Genomic DNA, 21,060 nt, shown 5'->3' on the forward strand with positions numbered 1-21,060 from the left:
CTGTCCGACAAAGAAAGCAAATCGAGGGTACGGGAAACAAGAGGTGGGAGACTCCAAGCGTCGAGCGACTATCGGCTCCAGTGCGTCGAAGCTTCTCTAGTCGCGCGTGTTGTCTCATAACTTGAAGTTCTCGCCCTTATGTGGACGTTTGACTCTTCGGCAACAACCTTGGCCAGGAAAAAGCCAACGTTCTCTTGTGGTGCTGTCCCACGCTCAGTAATTCCCCATCGCGTCTGGGGCGTGCTCTCGTGTCGGGTTACATCTATCGCAGGGGTAGAAGGTATCTCCCGCCTTTCCGCACTACCGTCCCTTCTTGTTCTCACTCTTTTACGTCGTTTTCGACCTTGCCGCAAAATCTTTAGTAGATGCGAGTCCAACTGCAAGTGGAGAATCAAACGTGAAACGCATGCTCTCGTTACCCTTCAGTCAAGACAAGCCCCATCGCCTCCGCGTACTTCCCACCTCCCTCGCCTCCCCGCCGCCCGCTCCCGCGTTCTTTGCGTCGGTCTACCTCAGTCCCATGGACGGCCCTTTCAATCCAGTTTTTGCGTGGTTTGCATCACCGTCACAGAGCGATTTCCTTGTGATATATTGCATCTTTTTGATCAGATCTGAAAAGTTAGAAGAGGATCTTTGTCAGCATTTTCCGTGCGTCCGAAGCAACTAGCCATGCTGTCATGGGCCGTAGACACACACAGCTTCGCTCAACACATCTGCGAAACTGAAAAGGACAAAACCACGGAAAGAACGGGAGCTCTGATCTCTCTTTTCATCTGTTGTTTTTATTTTCTCCCGGTGCTTATGCTAGTTTGGCGTTCAAGTTGGAAACACCTAACCTCTGTTGCGAATTGTTCATGTGTCCTCGGGGGTTTCCGGCTAGCTGTCCCATTCCACGGTTGAGAACAGGAGAGTTAGTTGACGCCGGCGGGCCTCTCTCAAGCCGTGACTCGACAGATATTTTTCACAATTACCTTCGCCTACTTTTTCTCTAGCATGATCCAACTACAATCTTCCTTCTTTCTTAGCGATGGCGGTCCCAAGAGTTCCAGCGGACTCGGCTGTTTCGCGTTTCTTCCCCGGCACAGAGAAATGTAACTTCACACTCTCCTCTTTGGTTTTTGCATCCCCCCAGCTTCCCTTGTTTTAATACGGTGTCGCCGGTTGCTCGCGCGTCTTCTCGGTGAAGGTAGGGTGTGTGCATCCTGCGCCCCTTGTTTCATACAGATACACGTCATATCGTCAGACGGAACGTACTACCTAAGAGAGCTGACTCCCGTGGTCCATATAGCTATATATATATATATGAAATTCCTATGTCCATGCATATATACTCCCTCCCCCTGCCTCCTATGCGTATCTAATTTACTCAGACGATAGCGAATCCTATGTGTATGAATCCTTTTCGGAGGTCTTGCCTAAACGGGGACATCATTTGAGCCAGACAACACCTCACCGGAAGAGCAGATATGACAGCCTTCTATGGCTCAGTCATCTTTTCCCATGGGTCTCCATGTAATCTTCGGTTGTTGTCCAAACAGGAGACTTCAGCTTCGCGACATCTCAATCGAGTTGATCTCTCTTTCTCGTTACGTGAGTTCCTCTGTTTGTAGCAATCTGTAATTGTTCGCCTTTCTCTCCGTCGTCTCCCGTCCTATCAAAAAGAGAAAGTTCTCCGTTCCTCTTTCTTTTACTCTCTCTGATCTTCTTGGCCCTCCTGATATACGAGGACAGCAGGATTAGGCGGGCCACCAGACTTCCCTTCAAATAAGGAGATCTACGTCTTGTTCTGCGTGTAGGGCTCATGTACATCAGTGGGAGATTTTCATAAAGTAAAGATTACTTTACAGCTTGGGCGGCAGAAATCATCCATCATATGACGTATGAACACTAACCAAGTGAAGAGAGAACTCACGGACATAGCCGAAGTCACGATGGAAGGAGAAGAAGCGCTTCGGCGTAGCAAAGAAGAAACCATGGAAGATACGAAGGTAGACCAGACAGTAATGCAAAAGAAGGACCAAACAGATTTGACCAAGAAGAGACCGGCGGAGTTTTCTTCTGGTTTCCTAGAAAAAAGTGAGAATAAAGAGAATTCCTGTGTTCTATTCTCAAGAAGATCGTCATTAACCATTTCATCTCGCTCGACTACCTCAGGTTATGTGGGGGACTGTGAAGCGACGGGGGGCTCGTTCTATGCCTGGAGTGGGCCATCGACAGACGATAGAACGAGTGGCTCTGAGAAGGGCGAGGAAGATGAGACGAACTCTCACTTTCTTAGACAACAGAGGGGAGAATCTTCTTCTCCTGAACTAGACGAAGAGATCAAAGACGAAAGAAAGCAGTCAGAAGTCAAGAAAATCCTGCCCGTCGCCACTGCACAACTAAAGGGAGAATTGCTGCTATCCACAGAGAACAGAGCTAAGCAAACTCCGTCACATATGACAACTGTACAAGGCGAAGAAAGCAAGCAACTTCGTCATGGAGTAGATACAGTAACGAAGGACAGTGATCGCATGTCTGCGGCGTGTCTTCCAGATACGCCTCGGTGTCTTATGCCGTTTCCTCGGTCCTCTCTTCGGTTGAAAGAGCTCAGGAAGCTTGTGAGGTCGAGAAGTAGTGGAGACACCTCGTCGTACCAGGTAATGGAACCACCACTACCTCGTTCTTCCTGTGTGCCTTCTTCTCTCTCTCCTCCATGGAGAACAGAAGAGAAGAAGCTTCTCTCTCATCATGAGTCACATTCAACGTCTGACGATGCCTCTCTTTCTGCAGAAGGAAAGCATCATCTTATTCAACGGGGGTTACACGAGTCCCTTCGTTATCCCAACCATACTGGTGACTCGAGGCGGTCGTTCTCTTCTCCTTGTTCTTCTTTATCTCCTCATGAAACCTCTCTTTCGTCTGCTGAAGACGGGTCTCAGCCATTCAACTCACCTGATGATAGGGGGGCTTGCTTGTCTAAAGGTACAGATGAAGGACATTCACGCCTTCCTTACGAACGCACCATCTCTTCTCCTCGGCCTCTGTCTCCTTCTACCTCACGCTGTACATCTCCATCTCGCCGTCTGGGAAGTCTGCTGCGTCGACGCCCTAGTAGTCTCTCGGCATACAGTCATGGGGTACCCTCCCCTCTCGCAGATAACGTCGGCTCTCGAAGATCGTTATACGCAAAACCCGAGTTACATGGCACCATTCCATGCCTGGAAGACGAGAGCTTCCTTGAGGCTGCAAATCAGCATCACCGCTCTGTCTCTTCACCATCCTTAGCTCTCCCTTTATCTCTTTGTCCCATGTCTCCAAGGCGTTTAGGGACGACGTGCTTAAATCTGAAAACGGATAAAGAAACCAAGAGTGACCTGCTGCTCAGCAGGTATTCCTCTCGCGCAAATCCAAGCCACCTCTCATGTGCTTACTCCTCTCGTGTTCGTACGGTCTCCAGCCAAGATTGCTCTACGACATCACCCGCTTTGTCTCCTATTAGTGGGTCTCCGTCAAGCGCATCTAAAGACATGACTCCCTCGTCTCCTTGTCCTACTTTTTGTAAACGCCGAAGAGGAGGGGAATCTTTCCGAGCAAAGCTATTACTTGATTTGCATCGACAGAGAGAGTCAGAGGAAGAAGATTTCTATGAACTGACCACAGCTCGACATGTGGAAGAGGTAAGCCGCTTACAGCGAGAGATGGCGGAACTAAGAAGAGAACTTCGAGATAAAACCTTACTTGTCGAAGCTTCCGAACAAGAGCTGTCAGCGCGGACTGAGGAAGCCAAAGCTTTGACTTGGCAAGCAGAAACAGCCCGTGAGAGACAGGCAAAAGAGCGAGAACAGCGGGAAAGGCTGGAAGCGAAAGTCAGGGATTTAACGGAGAGACTTGGTGAAGGGGAGAAAACGGCTAAACAGAGGAGTAAAGAGCGGGATTCCGCATGGATGAAGAAATTGAATGAAGAAAGGGATACTTTCAAAGCTGAGCTCGCAGCCTTACAGAAAGAGAAAGCCGAACTACAAGTGTCAGCACAACGACTGAGAGATCAAGTCATGAAGTTGAAGGCCCAGGCCAGAAGAAGAAGTGATGGATATAACAAAGAAGGAGAAGCGACACTCGAGAAGGAACTAGACCAAGTTCTTCATCACAGTCATAGTCTCCCTCTAAAGAGAGAAGAAGGCGATCAACTTCAGACAGCCGATAAAGGAGAAGAAGGGATTATTCCCCCCTTCCCCACAGAGAAATCAGTGACTGGAGGAAAAGAGAAGCCGCACGAACAGAGAAATGTTTTATATGGACTTCTACAAAAGCACGAAACATCACGAGGCGTAGTGGATATTCCTTATTCTTGTTCACTCCCTTCGAATACACCTCTATTACTGCAATCGACAAGTATGGCTATTGAAGATCTAGAGACCATGTGTCTTATAGATGATGGTGACGCATATATAGTCAATGAAGAGACTTCCTCAGACGACAAGCAGGAATCTCCTTCCTTTCTCGCTTCAGAGCTTTTCTTAAAACATACTGCTAGCTTATTCGCCTCTCACACAGAGAGTGACGAAGGCCAGTCTTATTCTCATCTCTCTTCATTATCATCGACAAAGAGTCCGTTCGCTCCCTGCTCTTCAAATGATCCATCTTCGTCCACGAAGAGGGAAGGGGAGAGCAGCCTCAGTAAAACGCTCTCTCGATCTCTTGGTCCTGAGATATCTAGGGAGAATGACGGGAGCTTGATAGTGCGATCGGTGAACACTTCTCTCCTTCCACGAATCATCCGAGCGAAATCTCTTGCTGAGGAAATTGCAGAGTGTAGAGAAGAGGAAAGAAGTCTACTTCATCGTTGTCACATGGAAGGTGGCATAGACGAAAAAGATGCCAATTCTACCGGTCCCAAATACTCCCTAGCTAGAGGCAACCATCAAGATAGTAAGGTATCCATGAAAGTGGAAAGTTCCCAAGCAGAGAAGAACAACCCAGGTAATATGGTATGTTCAGGAAAAGATGAGAAGAAAGCATCACGAGATACTCCTGGAGGAGAAGATGCAGCCTGTCAGAAAACACAGCTACAGTTGATGGACGATGTAAGACCACCAGAGATGAAGACTGCCGGATTGGGTGAAGGTCTGGTGGTCGAGCCCCCGGGAACCACGGCGAGAGGTCCTGATCGATGTGGGAATGATTTACTTCTTTTGTCTCCTGTGAACAGTGTGAGTATGAAAGATCTAGAGAAGTTTATTGACCTTGAACAAGGGGGAACAGACGAAACTGTTGCTTCAGAAGGAGAGAGAGATGCAGAACAACTACTACTGAATAGTGACCGAACATCGGAGGACCCCGAGGGAGAACAAACCGATTCTCAAGATACCAGTAGAAACGATAAGACTTTTCTGTTTGTAACCATTCACCCAGAGAACAGAAATGAAGATCCTCCGTACACGTCTTCCTTGCTCAATCCCCCTGCAGTTAACAGATTGGCTTTTAAGTATCCATCCCTTCTTTCCTCCGAGGGTCAAGAGAGGTCACCTGACCCCCCCTGTTCTTCGATCTTCTCACCAACGAATGGAATGGGCCTAGCCTTAAACGAAACCGACAGTTGTTCGTCTCCTCCTCCTAGTCCACCCCGTTGCCCTAGGAAGGTCCACACACTATGGAATATACTTACAAGGAGAGGCTGGAATCTTCTCTTCTGGATCTGTCCCCGGAGGAGACGGGATTCCACAGAGAGTTTCGATGAGGATCATCTCTCTCCTGTTGATGAAACTACGGCCCTGATGGATTCACCCCGAGAAAGTCAAAACCTAGGGAGTGATAGTTGGGTCTGATGGAGATGACGTGTGCTACACACAAGTTCATACGCGAAATTGAGATGGGATGCTTGTTGCTTGCATGTTGGTGGTATACGTGACCCGCCCTCGTTGTCGTGGACTAAACGTATGTATAGGTGTCCACCTATGCACACATAGGCATGCACTGTATGGCAATTATGTACCATCACCTTTGGTATACAGGTTCGAATGCAAGGGGTACGTACGATTCTACGGGAGAAAAAGAAGGCACTTGGTGTTTGGTGTCGATACGTGCTTGTCAACGAGAGCGGCAGCTTCGTTCCTCTTTTCCTTCTGTGTGCGCAGCCATAGGCAACAATAGCTTCTCAATCATAATAACTGCTGCATGTCACCTGTTAGACTGGTACTATCTGCGCTTGGCTATCTTTTAGGGGGAATGTTCAATTCGTGAAAACCCTAGAATACTTAATAGGAACTTTAGCCCACGGGGAGAGGCCCCCGACCATCCGTATTCTCGCACACCTGCCTCGTAGATCTGCATTCGCCTCCTCCGTTGCGAGCGTCAGCAACTCTTGTCAACTCAAAAGCCTTCGCCCCGCAGCTTCACCTGTCACACTTTCGGTGGAGCTCGTCCTCTGAGGGTATCTTCCACTTCCCGTGCAGATAAGACGGCTCTTCCCTCATGTATTCACATATACGCATGTCCGTACGTGTGCATATGTGCATATATAACCGACGTATATGATATAGTTACGTCTATATTAGATGGATTCATCTGTGTCCATATACGTATACGGAGGTATGTATATATGTGTTCGCTGCGTGTGTCACGATTGCGAGAGTTTTTCTTTGTCCATTCAATTACCGGGGTTTCTGAGGTGATTCTCTACCGTATACACAACGTACGCCGTAACGGATCCATAACGACACTCATAGAATGGTTCTAGGGATGTCCTACGTGGCCTTGTCTTTCTTCGTCAACCTGAAAAACATCTCTCTCGCTCTTTATCGAGTGAAGGGGGGCACGAAGCCCCTTGGCCTCTGCATATGATAATGAAAGAGAAATCTCCAGCTATAAACCCTCAAATCAAGTAGTTGAATGATCGCTTGATCGATCAACTCCAGTCTAGGTAGCAGGAGCTGTATGGTCGAATCTGTGAAATGATCACTTCCTTCTTTCGTTGACGAAAGAACAAACAAATCCATTCATCCCTTCAACATTCCTAAGTGTCACGATGATTTGCTTTCTCTTGTCTTTGATCTTTCTGAGCTTGTTCACACGACGTGAAGAAAGCCTCCATAAGGAAAAAACGATTCATTCAAGAGGATAAAGAATCACGGTCATGCCAATACACAATACACACACACCTACACAGGAAGAATCGAAAGCGAGAGAGTGGTAAGAGGAGGTGCAGTGACGGGTACGGGCGTAACGCACGCATGCTGTTCGATTTTCTTCAAAAGTAGAAAGGGAGAGAGAGATGTCACGTAAGATAAGATAGAAGGTAGCTTGTCAAGAAAAGAAAAACTAGAAGAGATGAAAACGATTTCCTTATTGCAATATCACATGTATTGCACAGTGGTGAGATCGATCCCGTATACATGACTAGCTGTATAGATATATGGTAATCCCTTGATAAAACAACAAAGGAGAGACGAGGCGCGAAAAAAAATTCATGTCTCCTTCACTATCTCTCAATCCTCCTCGTTGGCCTGCCTGAGAGGTCTTCCTCTGGCTCACAATCTCTCATGATTCAAAAAACGTTCCCTGAGTAGTTCAAAAGATCTCCATACGCTTTCCCCCCCCTTCTCACTTACTGCTTGACCGAAGGTGAGATACAAAGAAATGGAAATGAAGAAAAAGACAATAACAACGTCTCTCTCCCCATATATATATACGTATATATACATATATGTTTACACACATCTATGTATATACACGAAAGCAGGTATAGATGGACTTGATGAAATGAAGAGTCATTCGATATCACTGTTCTTTCTTCTTCTTGGCGAAAAAAAAGAGAAAACGGAGAGAGAGATGTTTCTTCACCATTCCATTGAGGTGATTCTGAAGATTGGACCATAGAAGAGAGTGATAACTGTGCCTGAGAGAGCTATAACATTGAACGGCATACCTGCGTACACACACACATACACACACCAGAAGTTTGAAGAGACAGAGAGGATACATCAACAGCTCCTCATCCTCCTTTCATACGAGGCATAGTACCATTTCTAAAAAAAAGACTTTCTCCGCGTCTACAATGCATACAGATACATTCATAACCTTTCCTGTGCATATAAAGATACATACGTACATAGGCAGAGCAGATATATATACATATATTTCTTCAGGGAAGGAAATAGTGCCAGGATGAAGAAGGTATAGAGACAGACATAGAACCCGGGCTTTTCTGCATACTCTATGCACATGGTACATAGCTTCCTTTCCCTCATGGCGCGACTGTCTATCTCTCTATCTATCTCTACGCGAAAAAAGTCACAAGAGAAGGTCATCATCCGCTCTGGCTGCACTACGTCCATTGCGCCTTCCGAACTGTTTACTACTCGAGCTAGTTACATCACTAAGATGACTCCTCACAAAGCGCAGCAGCATTTTTCCGAGTGATCCCAGGCGGGTTTTTCTTTCTTTCTTTCTTTTGAGCTCACTGAAATCAGGAAGAGGAACATGAACAATCATGCCTTCCGTAACCCTCCAAGTCCACGAATTCTTTTCTCCTTCTACGTAAAGTCCTTCTGCTGTACTTGCATTAATTTTCATGTTTCTTTCTTCTTGAGATCCTTCTCTCTCCGCTTTGTCGGCATCTTCTATCTCCCTCCCGGCTTGCTGACTGTCCTCCATGCCCGTTTCACTTTTCTTTCCTTCCTTATCCTTTATCTCGTTCTCCGATGAAGAAGAAGAAGTTCTAGGGGGGTGAAGAGAAAGAACTTCACATTGACGGCTGTCGCAAGTCAACGAAGCCTGTAGAACGGCCCTAAGAGGAGGTGGCCAAATGAACTCCTCGGAAGACTGCCAATCCATCAAACAACACAAGCAGAGGAAGTACGGAGTACATACACTCGAAAAGGATGGAGCAAGTTTCTGTCTGCTTCGCATGCAATTCCTTCATTACATTTGTACTTCTGAGAAATTGAGGTACAGAACATATACACACACGGGTGAACGAAACTTTCTTCAGATGAGCATGGAAGAGAACTTTATCATTGAAAGACTGCGGAATCAGTCTTCCGGTTTTTCCAGAGGCATGTGGTACGTGACCCATGGGGAAAAAGTCGTGTCTTCTATGCTTCAACATTCGTCTTTATCCTCCAGAAGTAAAACAATGGGAGGCCATTCATCTTTCTTTTTCGTGTGCATGTTGTAGAAACGTGCCTATAGTCGCTTCATAGTGCTCTTCTCCTCCTGGGACATCACATCTGCTCGATACCTTGCACTGAATTTTGAAAAGAAGAGATATAGCATCTGGAGATAAAGATTGTCTTTCTAACACCACTCTCTTCGTGTTGTCAAAGACAGGGAACAAGATCTCTCGATGTATGTACGCTTACATTCCCTGTTCTCTACATATATATATACCTCTATTTGAGGTGTATATACAGTAGTCGCACTGATCCCACTATGCACCTTCTTGAACCAGGGACACCATCCCCCTTACCTTGTCTAGAACAATCGCACCTCCTACGTCTAAACCCTTATCGGGAGAGAAAGCAAACCGACTGCCAGGGAGAAACTTCTTTTGAATTCCTAGACTAAATTCAAGTTGACACCGGGGAGGTAGAGAGAAGGATAGAGACATGAGGACGGGGGATATCTCAAGTCGTTCAGCTGGCACACGCATGCGGAGTCTTAAGGCTCGAGCCACTGAAGCTCCAGACAACCGCGGATGTGATGAGTAAGGGGAAGGCTAAGGAGAGAGACAGAGAGAAAGAAAACAAGCCAAGAATCACCTCGATCCCCCTCCTCTGTATTTTGATTTCTCGACGGTAAGCACGCTCCAGAGCAGCACTGTCTCCTTCCCCCCTGTTTCCCCTTCAGAAGAGGAGAGACATCCAAAAAACGAAAGGCAAGAGAGACGGATATAGAGAAAGGGAAGACAGAGAGGATGAACAAACGGCAGGCGAGGAGAGAGAGACGTGGCATGCGTCCGTAGCATCCGCATATCTAAGAACCTGAGTACAAGGTCTAATGTGGTCCGAGACAAGCGCGTCCCGAAGTATCTGTTGTGCAGATATGATGTACCGTAGTAGTTCTCCTTTACGTGAAAGAGAATTATCACTGTACATCCTGTATACTAGCGATGTATATCTGAAAGCGTAGAGCTTACAGACAGGCGATCAAGACAAAGAGGCGGAGATGGATGTGCCCAAGCCCATCTCTCTGAAAAAGCAAACTGAGTGGTCGAATAGCAAATCAGTTCCCACACCATTACGGTGACAGACAATGCGAAGTCCAACTATGTGTATGTATCTGTATACATATACATAAATACATACACATATATATGTACATGTACATATAGAGGCAAGAGCCTGGTGTGTATGTGAATCCATATCTATACATACTCCTGACTTCACACGAAAGCTACGGGTCTATCAAGTGTGCCCAGGTATATTCATGTATCCTGTCTATGTCTTGTACTTATAGAATACATCAGAAGAGGACAATGTAATCAACTGCGAACAGATATCGATGATCTGAGCAGCTAAGGTCGTCGTCATATGTGCATTCACTTACAGCCCTACACTGACGTCTCACTGCTGCCTTCGTCATCCAGTGCTTTCCCCCCTCATGGCGTGACGGTCTGATTGCATGCAAAGGGGTCCATGACGCTCGGAGAGTATGAAGGAGAGGAGTAACAAAAGGAGGAATCTGATCGAAGAGACGTAACGTGCGGTTGACGAAGGGGCTATGATTACAGAAGACGTAAAGCCAAGCACCTGTACGCAAGACATTTAGACATGAAAAAGAAGAGATAGGCAGGTGTATATGTACACGTGACGGCATCTAGGAAAACAAGAGAAAGAGACTGGTGAGAAAGAGAAGAGGAGGAGAGGAAAGCATGTGTTTTTTGCACGCGGCCCCACTGGAATCCTCCTGACGGGTCAGCATTGATGAAGAAGAATACATAGCGAGAAGCTGCGTTCATCTACAAAACTATAGGGGTAAGGAAGAGATAGATAGATAAATAAATAGATAGATAGATTAAAGACAGAAAGATAGATAGACTAAAGGGGATGGATAGATAGATGGATAGAATAAAGAGTTAGATAGAGTAAAGAGGCAGATAGATTAAAGGTAGATAGACATTGGGGAAAAAAAAGAAGGTATACACCGGTCTGCTCTTCCGCAGCAACTTCACAAGAATAGATACGGCCCATCACACTGACCTTCCATTCTTTCTAGTTTCGTGCTATCTTGACCCCTGCCTGTCTGCTGTCTTTCGATCTCTAGCCGATTCAACTCTCGATAGTCTGCGGGGACCGCGAAAACCTCAACACCTGAGATCTCTTCTCCCCCACTGGGAGACATCCCTTCCTCAGTTTCTTGTGTGCTTGGGAAAGCATCGAAGATAACCAGTCCTTCAGTTGGCGATGCTCTATAGAGACAAACACAATCGCAGACTAGCTATAGAAGACACCAGTCTCGAAGAGGTAGCTGAAGGAGTGGAGAGACAAAGAAAAGCAAGACACTACAATCTGCATCTTGCTTTCCATATGAGAAGAGCGGGTTGTATACTCCCCCTAATGTAGGGATATTGTAGGTAAATAGCACTATAGGTGAGAGCACGCTGAGAAGTTTCTTCGTAAGTGCGAGGTCCTGCTGTATCTACATCACACCACCTGCCATATTCTCAGGTTCGTCAAGAGGAAAGAAAGGAGGCACAATGGAGGGATCTATTGGGCGCTATGATAAAGAAAACCGGCTTCTCTGCTTGATTTCTCTGTGCGACTTTTTGAGAGATTCTTTGGTTTAGAACGGATATGCCTCGTCCCTGCTAGCGTCATTTTCTGCCGGTAGGGAAGTCACTTCTGGGTATCTTTAACAGATGCAGAAGATGAAGAAGTGAAGCTGCGGAGTTGTACTGGGGTACGGCTTAGGTATTGAATCTTCAGACTCTTCTTTCTTTCTTTCTTTGCCTAGTGTCAATATGATATGCAGGAAGGAATGAAGGAGAACACGGTGTAAAAGGAAGGTTCTGTCGACGGTGAAGAGGAAAAGTTCACCATTCCTGAATCTGCCTTCTGTCATTTGACGCCACACATACAATGCAAGATTTTTTCCCATCTGGGTGTCTGTCTATACCTATCTGTCTATATACATGCAACCATAGGGAGAGAGCTATAACCGATAGTATGTTTTCTTTTCCCTCTAGATTCGGAGGGCAGTGTACATATAGGCTTGGGGAAGAAAAGGAAGAATAGAGTGCTATCTTGAAACTGCATGCACCTCTTCAGAGCTTCTCATACTATTTACCTCCATTTCCTGATGAATTTGGGGGAAAGCGTTCAATCCGCACAAGCAAAGCAGAAAGGACGAGTACATTAGGGTGGGGAACAAACACGTAAAGACACCCCTCAGACAGCGTGATCTAGCTGCTTTCATACTTACTTGTATACAGCGAACATCGAGGCACCAGCTGTATGTACGGCTGCTCTGGCCTTGGCGAGAAACCGATCTTCTGTTGTTTTCTCATTTTCAAGCTCCGCCCCTTCTTCTCCCGGTTGACCTGCTTCAAGGAAGAGTCTTAGATATACTCGAGATGACAACGATGCGGGGCACGGACGGAATGAAGTGAGAGATCGTTGATCAGAAGGCTGCTGAGGATGGAAGATATCATTCTTGTCGAAGAGAAAGAGATGTGGGAGGTTAAAAAGAGCTGCGCGCCCAGAGAGAAGTCGCAGTCCCATAGAACGCGATGGGAGGCTGGCTAATCACACTACGCCTCTGTCCTCGAGAGACATCAACGTGTTGAAATACATACATATGCATTCATACACAAATATCAAGATGCACATTGACAGACATGTATGCGTATAGATGTAGACAGTCAGTACCCTCGGGGACCGGGAGAGAATGAAGTCTAGATAGCGAGACGAGAAGAGGAAAGAAGACGGCCGAGGAACTGAGAAGCGCCAGATAAAGAAAGAAAGTGTGTAAGGAGATAACACGCTGACACTTCAATATACACCTGAGGTACTCGCGTGCAGTAGAAGATGTCTGGCACCTCATTGTTGGGTAGACTGGAACTCCTTAGAATATGCAAGGAGAATGTGGAAAGAAAGGTATAGACACGCCATCATGAAAAGAAGTTTGTGCCTTCTTCCTGTCCTCTTCCGAACAAGTATATTCACCTTTACAGCTTTTCCTCACATGTAAGTTCAACTTTCTCGTAAAAAAGACGACCGACACGTGAGTATTCTAGCCCACACACGCATCACTAAGCGCATATAGTACGAACTTCTGTACATATGCACATACTCACACATACATATACATACATACATAAACATTCACATATACATACCTAGAGATCTCCCTCTCTTTGTACTCATCACCATCAAGGACACTGGAGTCTTCACACAAACCAGACAGTCCTGCTGCTTCGCGCAAACTAGGGTTCCACAGAGAAGCGGTTGACTTAGCGAAGGAGACTGTGGAGTCGCTTCCGGGCGTACTACCGACCCATGAGACAAGGAGCTCATACATAGGGTTCAGAGCATCAGGATACGTCAAAAGAGAGAAAGAAAGAAGGAGCATACCAGCCGGTGAAGGGATGGGAAGGACAATGGTGAGAAACGCTCTTAAGGTGGCTTGTCGTTGAGAAGATCCAAGAGACCTCTCCGAAGACTTCTGCGTCTTGTTCGCTTCACTATTCGCGTCTTCTTTGTCTTCCGTATAAGCAAGCAGACGAAGAGATTTGAAAGGAGAAGCCGCGAAAACCAACGGATGAACGAGAGTCAATAACCCAGCCTTCACATCACCCGCACACACACCATCGCACAGATTCACATGCAAACGCATGCATACACATGTATGTGGAGAAAAACTGTGAGAGCAAGATAGAGAAAAACAAATACGGGTATCCATCCTCGCCTACCCCAAGCAACAGGTGAAAAGTCTAGTGTGAAGTGTTTTCGAATTCCTAAGATTTCCCAACAAAAAGAAAAAAAGAGAGAGACACTACGCCTCCTCTGCTCCTGTCGCGACGTTCTTCCTTTCGGTACAGCAGCTGAAGGAGAACGGGGAGAGAAAAAGATTGCTCCGAAAAAGAAAGAAAGAAAGGAATAAAAGACGTAGTGAGGCAGGCCAATTATTGAAAGAAAGAGAAAGAACTGAAGATAGAATGAAATGTTGAGGGTGAAATAGATGCTGCCCCTGGATGGGTAGTTGCCTAGACAACCCTTTCTCCCGTTTCTTTCTCCCTTGCGCTCAGCTAGTTACAGGAGAGGTATGTGCTATCCCTCTTCTTTGTTTCCTAAGGAGAAGAGAGCTAGAAAGGAAGAAGAAAAGAAGAACAAAGCGACGAAGACAACGCATATACGTTGAGCTTTGGCGTTTTGTCTTCTTCCTCTCCTCCCGTCATCTCCTGGAGGAAACAGATAGTGTGCATTCATCTCCATGAGTTGCGATTTTGGTATCTTCTATGATTACTACCTAGAAGAGAACGATGAACTCCATGGAAGTCACATCCGAATGTATCGCCTACTATTGTGACGTACCTCTCCTTTGCAGGGTAGAAGTTTCTGTAAAGACGTGAAATTTTCTGTACACACACTCTCAAGAGGAGAAGTCGCGACACGTATCTTCCACGGTGGAGAACTAGTCCGCATATCATCATGATGATCTGAATCGTTTCCATTGAATCTCTGTTCTGATGGGAATTTGTCTCCATTCTTTTCATGAAACGAAGAGAAAGAAAGATCCGAATCCGAGAGGAAAGAAGGAGAGAAAGAGAAAGGCATCTCCTCATGTTTTAACATTGTGAACGCGGTACAAAGAATCCCTCCTAAAGCATGTGTCAACAACGACCAAGTCCTGAAAGAAGAACAACAAGAAGAGCAAGAAGTAAAACAGGACAGCGTACACGTTCAAAGGTAGTTGCATCTGTTCCACGTTGTATATCCTTGAGATGTAGGCGAGAAGAAACCTCCTATATAGCAGTCTTTGTCGGCAAAAAAGCACAGCAGGGAGAGATTTTCAAGGCATAATCTCTACTCAAACTCCAGATCATCTCCCTTCTATCAATCTTCTTCAACATGTTTCTTCACGTTGGCTCCTTTGACGTAGAGGGTGGAGATTCAGAGAGCATGACGAGAGATGAAGAAGAAAAACGTTTATATATTTACCCCGTGTTCATTTCTCTCCGACAGACAGAAAGAAACAAAGCAAGCAATACAGAGAGGGATCTTGAGCTGTGGATACGGAGATGCCTAGAAAGGATGAAGACCTGAGGAGACGAACATGAAAGATTCTGTACTGAGAGGAGAGGTAGCTTGTCGTGGAGGTTGAGATAGGAATGCACGTTCGTCAAGAGAGCGCTGCTCATCAGGGGTCGATCAGATAGATAGACAGAGCTGGGCGAAAGTAGGGAAAAGCAGTTTCGTTGTCCTTTGATTGGCGTTTTCATTTTTCACAAACGCGTGTCCTTGAACAAAGGAGTTAAGATGCACACCAATATGTCTTTGTCAGGCAATTCAAGACACCGGAGAGAATGAAAGAGTTTCAGTTTGTCATCTCATGTTTCTCAAGTAGACATAAACGGAATCTCTAAATCTCAGGTTTCTCATGACTTCTCTGTCTGGCGCATGAGTATATACATGTATGTAGATGTGTATCTACATATATATATATATATATGCCCATGTATATACATATGTACATATAGCTGAGGTCTTTCGCGAATGTGATGCGCCAGATGACAAGCCTTTCTACTTTCAATGCCAAGAGAGAAAGCCAAGAAGCGAGAAGAGTTATACAGAGAGCCTTGCTGACCTTTGAGTGTCATATATCGGCCCTGTAGATAGACCTGCCCTTAGAACAGCCCCAGGGGGTCTTATAGGAGAAGGAGGAGGGCCCCAGGCTTCCTCCGGCCATCGACCTTGGGTCAGCGACGCATCGAAGAACAAAATAGATGGAGCAGCGGAAGGAGAAGTAGGAGAAGAAGAAGGGACAGGCGGAGATACGTTCAAGAGTTTGCCTATTTCCTTTGGAAATACATCATAGTGATGGTGTGAAGAGACTGGGCTTCCATCATTATTCCTGGTGGCTGGAATGTCGGAAAAACAGCGAGAATCCAAATAGGGGAGAACAGGTGTAACGGCAAAAGAAGAAGAATGGAAGTACCAGAGACGTCTACGATAGCTAGACAGCTCTGACAGATAGCGACCGCCAGCGCCCCATCTACGGGAGCACGTGATTCAGCAAAGTCTACAGTCACCAAAGGTCCATCTGAAATACTGAGGATATATGTGAACGAGGGGTAAAAGAAACAAGAAGAGGAGTATGGCTTTCGAATTGTCTTTGCTACGTTTCTCTTCAGTTTGAGTGTCTGAAGAGGTCTTGGATAGTAGAAGAAAGAGAAGGAAAACTGACAGGGACGATCAGAAGGGAAAGCAACACGTCGAGGTGCTGTTTGCTTCGACAGAAAGATGTGAGTAGAATGCTATATAGGGAACATCGATGCTGACATGCACAGCCAGGTGACATGTAGAGACTATGGCTTTACAGTCAGAAGAGCTAGACTTTTTGTTCATTTGGGAGTGTGATGAACAAAATGTTCGGGGAAGGTGTATGGACACTTAGTTGTAGGTGAATACAGCTGGAACCCATGAAGTAATCACGGGACACGCCGAGAAAGAGAGTTGCTTGCTTCACTATTCAAAAATCTCAGACGTCTTTCCGTTCGAGCACGCTCCAGCAGACAGCATAAGTGAAAGATACGTGGTCGTGATGTTGTAACGACATAGATACATGTCTACAGTTATGTATGGGGACGCTGACACCTACTCATGCAGGTATCTACTTGGAAGTAGGAAGATACTTATACTCGACAACTGAAGCTTTTCTCGATGAAGGGGAGGTGAAACGAGGGAGGCGACTCCCTCCCCCACAGACTGAGTAAAGCAAAGACAGAAGAGAGTGAAGTCGATTTCTCTTCAGTGGTCAAGCTCTTCAATTCTCCAGACACAGGCTGTACAAGAGACGTCTTCTATTCAAAACTCACCACCGAGTTGTGTACGGAATTGAAACTCAAAAGTGGCCGAGTACCATCCTTCTTTTTTCTGTCCCTGCAAGTAGAGATGCTCAGTGAATTCATCCAAACCGTCTTTCAGGAAGGTCTCTCTATGTTCTGTCGAAGTATCGCTACGACGTCTTCCTGCATGGATAGAAGACCCCTCAGTCACTTTCCTCTCTGTTCTCTTGGATTGAGCCTCTTCTTTCCTCGTCTCCACTGATGGTGCTTTTTTAGATATCTGAGGAGAGGAAGTTCCCGATGAGGCAGTGGCCGCTCGCGCGGTTGCTGCTGAAACGACAACACTGAGTGCTGAGGGAGAATCGGCCGGGAAGAAGGAGCATTTGAATAGGAGATATAAGAGACTTGAGAAGCAGAAGAGAGAAAAACGTTTCAAGGAGAAACGAAAAGTCCGGCCTTCCTTTCTTGGGTTGTTTGCCAGGGCCTTTTGCGACATCCAGGTGCTGAACGATTCCAGATGAAGCGGGGGAAGACGTTGGCCGTGTTGTCCAACTTCTGTAGAAAAGCTCGTATTGGAAGCAGCCAAACCCTTCTTCTGGGAATTCCGATTTCTTGTGATGCAGACAAAATCTGATGTCATGCCGTCCGATCGAGGACAAGGCGGGAAACGCTTGACACGCGCAGCTGCAGATCTCTCCATGGTGTAATAGAGAGTGCGTGGAGGAGATTCACGCCCGCGTATGACGTGAGAAGAGAAAAAAGAGGAACAGAACTGTGAAACAAATGGAACACCCTCGAGAACAAAACAAAGGATACTGGAGCCGGAACTCTACTGGACAAGCGTGAAACGTGTGGCGCTCTCTCTTTGAGGCTTACAGGCCTTCATGTGTTACAGAGTTGAGCCCCTCTCTATGGTCAGGGTACGCTCCGGACTCTCACGTCGGGACAGCTGGTTCAACCACCGGCTCTCGGTGTGTCTGCGGCTACCAGAGGGCGTCCGCGACCATAGGTGAGAGCGGAAATCGATATGGAAGGAGGACAGGCTTCACTCTCGCCCCGTTGTCTGGTGAGATTCGTGTCGACCCATGAAGTGCAGTGCAGGTGTGCTCACACCTCAGTTTGAGTGACGTGTATTGAAAGACCTGTAGCTACCTGTACTGAGAACATCATTGCGTCTACGCATGGGAGGGCGGAGAAGAGACGATCGTCGGGAAGGAGATTCAACATGTGTGCAGTCTCGAAGGTTCGCGACCTGAAGGTTGAGCTTTCGGCACTCCAGGATGATGAAGTGTCCTGCGCATGCGGATCCTGTGACTGGCGCCGAAGTGTGCATGCCAGGAAATTCCACCTCGATTCACGTGTTTTTTTTCGACACCAGGAGGCGTCGCGCGTCCAAGGAGATATCGCACCCGGCGATTCTTCAGGCACGCTCCGCTGTAAATAAATAAAAGGGTACAGGTCTTCGTTCTGCTGAACCGCGCGGTCGGCGGCAGCTCATGCGGACGCGGAAGACAGGAGGCATGGCAGACAACCCTGTCCAAGTCTCTCAGGGTCATTTCTTTTGATCTCTATTCCACACTCCTGAAAGGATGATAACGAAGGCAAAGACCAGCAAGAAGCAGACGTCTGTTAATGGGCATCTCTGCTGCGAGAAACTGCAGACCGGCTGCGCGGCGCCCGACTCCTCATAGGCCAGGGCCGATGAGCGGAGTTAAGCACGGGACAGGGGAGCGTCACAGCTTGTTCAGACGCGGTTAGAAGCGATAGCTTCCTGTTCTCGGGGTCACAGGCGACTTTCGTTATCTGTAAAGACCCCTTTGCTCTGGTGTGTCTTGTTTTTTTCTGCCGAGTTGGCCAGTAGGAAAACTCGACGAATCCATGAGCTATGCCTTCCCCCCCTCTTCCGACGGAGTTGGTTCCCTCTTAGAAAGGCGGCTTTCTCGTTTCTGTTCATCAGTGACGATGAATCTTTTCTTAGTAGGAGACTATGCCGAGATATTTGCCTTGCGGAATCGCTTTTCTGGACACGTGTGTTTTCCGAGAAAATCGCCCTACTGGGATGAGAACTTTTTTCCGATGTTAGACCTTACTTCCTTGGACCTGACGTTCAGGGGCGGATTACTTGGGATTGAGGTTAGCCAGTCTATCCTTTTTTTCCAACCCTGTCTTTGCGGTGAGAAGACTCTCCAGTCAGAAGGAAAGGAGAAAGAGGCCAGAAATTCGATGGAACGTTAGCACTTGATCTCTCTCTTCCCCGGAGAGTGTAGTTAGCTGTTTCAGAGGTGAGCACCATCGTGTCTCCACGCCGAGCGTGTGTGTTAACTTCTGTCAGTGTTCACTGCCTCAACTTCAAACTATGAATCGACAACGAATGGTCCCCATGCACAGGCGTATCCACCTTGCTTACGAACACGTTCCCTACGGGCTAACACAACGACTAACTCTTTGCCCGTCCCTACTTCTGACCAGTGGCGCAGCTTGTGGAAATGACATCAAATCAAGCCAAGCTCTAAAGCTGTTGAGCTCTGCATTGCTGCAAGTTACCGTCGGCCATGCTACTCTCATGTGGTGCCGTTCATGTGCAGACAGCAAAAACTAGCTGAAAGGCCTCCGGCGAGGGACCCAGCAGTTGATCACACCAGTCCCGCTAGGTCGATTTTATCGCTCACCGCAGACCTATCTTCGAATGACAAGCAAAAAGCCGAAGCACACTCTGATCAGCACGCAACAGGAGATATGTGTACGACATTGCGCGAACCGCTCGCAGCACACAAAACTCCGCGCGAAGCATCTCTGTCTAGCCTAGCACATCCACAACATAGCCGGAGTCACGCAGAGGCACTTGCAAATCGCGGAGAACCAGTTTCGAGGACGAGAGGATGGTTCCCCATCGTTTTATTGTCGGTTGCTAAGTACGACATCCGCCGCTTGAGCAGCCAGCACGGTCAGCCTTTTGACCGAGAGTTTTAGACTTCCCGTCTCCTCATCAAGAGTGCAAGCGGGACTGGGACTAAACGCGGCAGATACGGGTACGGCAGGATGATGGTGGTTCACTTGTCGGCAGTAACAGCTGAGGAACACTACCTGGACGGTGCGGCTAAGACTGAAGTCAGCGAACCGCCCTCTCCTTTCAGGCGAGCATCAGGTTACAAGCATGAACCGGAGAGCTGGAAAAGGCACAGCCCGACCAGAGAAGATATGCCGATAGGTCCCGCAGGTAGAATTTCATGTCGGGCAACACGCTCGGTCAAAGGCAACAAATCTGCCGGACGACGAAGCTCTAAGACGTTAAAATGTTGGAAGGGACCCTTCACTATAGAAGACATGAGAGGCAACAATGCAGCTAGGCCAAACTTACCGCCGTCTATGCTACTCCACCCAGATTCCACGTATCACTACCGAAAGCGGTAGTGAATGGACCAGACCACCTCAGCAGAGGAGCAGAAACACAGCAATCCGCCGGATAGGATGAGTACAGAATGGGGAGGGGTTAAAGTGCTTAGTCAGACGGTTAGACGGGTCAGCTACCTGGGAACTGGAAGATCACTTGGCCAACGCTTTAGAGCTAGCTAAGGTAGCAGGCGCCAGGCCGAAGAAAGACGCGTTCGTAGCTGAAGGTAGAAAGGATGTCAGAGGCGAACCCTGTACCTCTCGCTTGTAGATCTGTCCTTCCTTCTCGCAGTAATAGCATGTGAATCCATTTCCTTGTCCAAAATTGTCCTTGTGAGGGCCTCTGTTGTTGCGGTCTTCTGGCGCGACTCCGAGGGGGATGTCCTAGGCGCCGGCCGTACTGCTCCCACCGTTCTGCCGGCAGCGCAAACGTCTCACTGACACCCATTGGCTCGTCGGAGTCGTCTGTCATCGTATCTTCTTCTGGACACACCGCGTGGGCCTCGTGGAGGAACTTGCCCGGGCCTCCGTCTGCGCAAAGCGCACGATCATCTGACACAAGTCGGGCACCGGGACGGGCTCTCTCCTGTGATGAGAGCATTGACGTGCCCTTAAAGCACGAGGCACAAATTGTCAGGAAGTTGCAATCCTGCCTCGATCACCACTAAATAGTGGCCTATTTT

General features: G+C 47.3%; 3 protein-coding genes across 3 annotated transcripts; 2 read left to right on the forward strand and 1 right to left on the reverse strand.

Annotated features, from left to right (window-relative positions):
- Positions 1-222: 222 nt before the first annotated feature.
- On the forward strand, positions 223-6,662 carry CSUI_002184 (uncharacterized protein). The gene has a single exon (XM_068062386.1). The coding sequence runs from the start codon at positions 1,881-1,883 to the stop codon at positions 5,805-5,807; it is 3,927 nt and encodes a 1,308-aa protein (XP_067925639.1). The 5' UTR covers positions 223-1,880; the 3' UTR covers positions 5,808-6,662.
- Positions 6,663-7,004: 342 nt separating this feature from the next.
- Positions 7,005-18,319, reverse strand: CSUI_002185 (gpi16 gpi transamidase component protein). Its single transcript, XM_068062387.1, has 10 exons — positions 17,018-18,319; positions 15,787-16,060; positions 14,514-14,829; positions 13,554-13,764; positions 12,403-12,670; positions 11,181-11,389; positions 10,528-10,730; positions 9,449-9,822; positions 8,442-8,802; positions 7,005-7,906 (listed from the first exon to the last, which is right to left on the reverse strand). Exons 1-8 carry the CDS (start codon positions 17,685-17,687, stop codon positions 9,640-9,642), a joined length of 2,334 nt encoding a protein of 777 aa, XP_067925640.1. The 5' UTR covers positions 17,688-18,319; the 3' UTR covers positions 7,005-7,906; positions 8,442-8,802; positions 9,449-9,639.
- A 37-nt stretch (positions 18,320-18,356) lies between these two features.
- Positions 18,357-19,364, forward strand: CSUI_002186 (uncharacterized protein). Its single transcript, XM_068062388.1, has one exon. The coding sequence runs from the start codon at positions 18,866-18,868 to the stop codon at positions 19,220-19,222; it is 357 nt and encodes a 118-aa protein (XP_067925641.1). The 5' UTR covers positions 18,357-18,865; the 3' UTR covers positions 19,223-19,364.
- The last annotated feature ends 1,696 nt before the right edge of the window (positions 19,365-21,060 follow it).

This window comes from Cystoisospora suis (genome assembly GCF_002600585.1).
Source record: "Cystoisospora suis strain Wien I chromosome Unknown contig_913, whole genome shotgun sequence".
Taxonomy (NCBI): Eukaryota; Apicomplexa; class Conoidasida; order Eucoccidiorida; family Sarcocystidae; genus Cystoisospora; species Cystoisospora suis.

Bases quoted from the DNA above. Each gene is read 5' to 3' on its own strand.
- CSUI_002184 (XM_068062386.1), top strand. From the start codon at position 1,881: ATGAACACTAACCAAGTGAAGAGAGAACTCACGGACATAGCCGAAGTC.
- CSUI_002185 (XM_068062387.1), bottom strand. From the start codon at position 17,687: ATGGAGAGATCTGCAGCTGCGCGTGTCAAGCGTTTCCCGCCTTGTCCT. The intron at 16,061-17,017 runs GTGAGTTTTGAA...CCGACATTCCAG, and splicing joins ATTCCGTACACAACTCGGTG to CCACCAGGAATAATGATGGA. The intron at 12,671-13,553 runs GTATGCTCCTTC...CTGGGCGCGCAG, and splicing joins TCCCATCCCTTCACCGGCTG to CTCTTTTTAACCTCCCACAT.
- CSUI_002186 (XM_068062388.1), top strand. From the start codon at position 18,866: ATGAGCTATGCCTTCCCCCCCTCTTCCGACGGAGTTGGTTCCCTCTTA.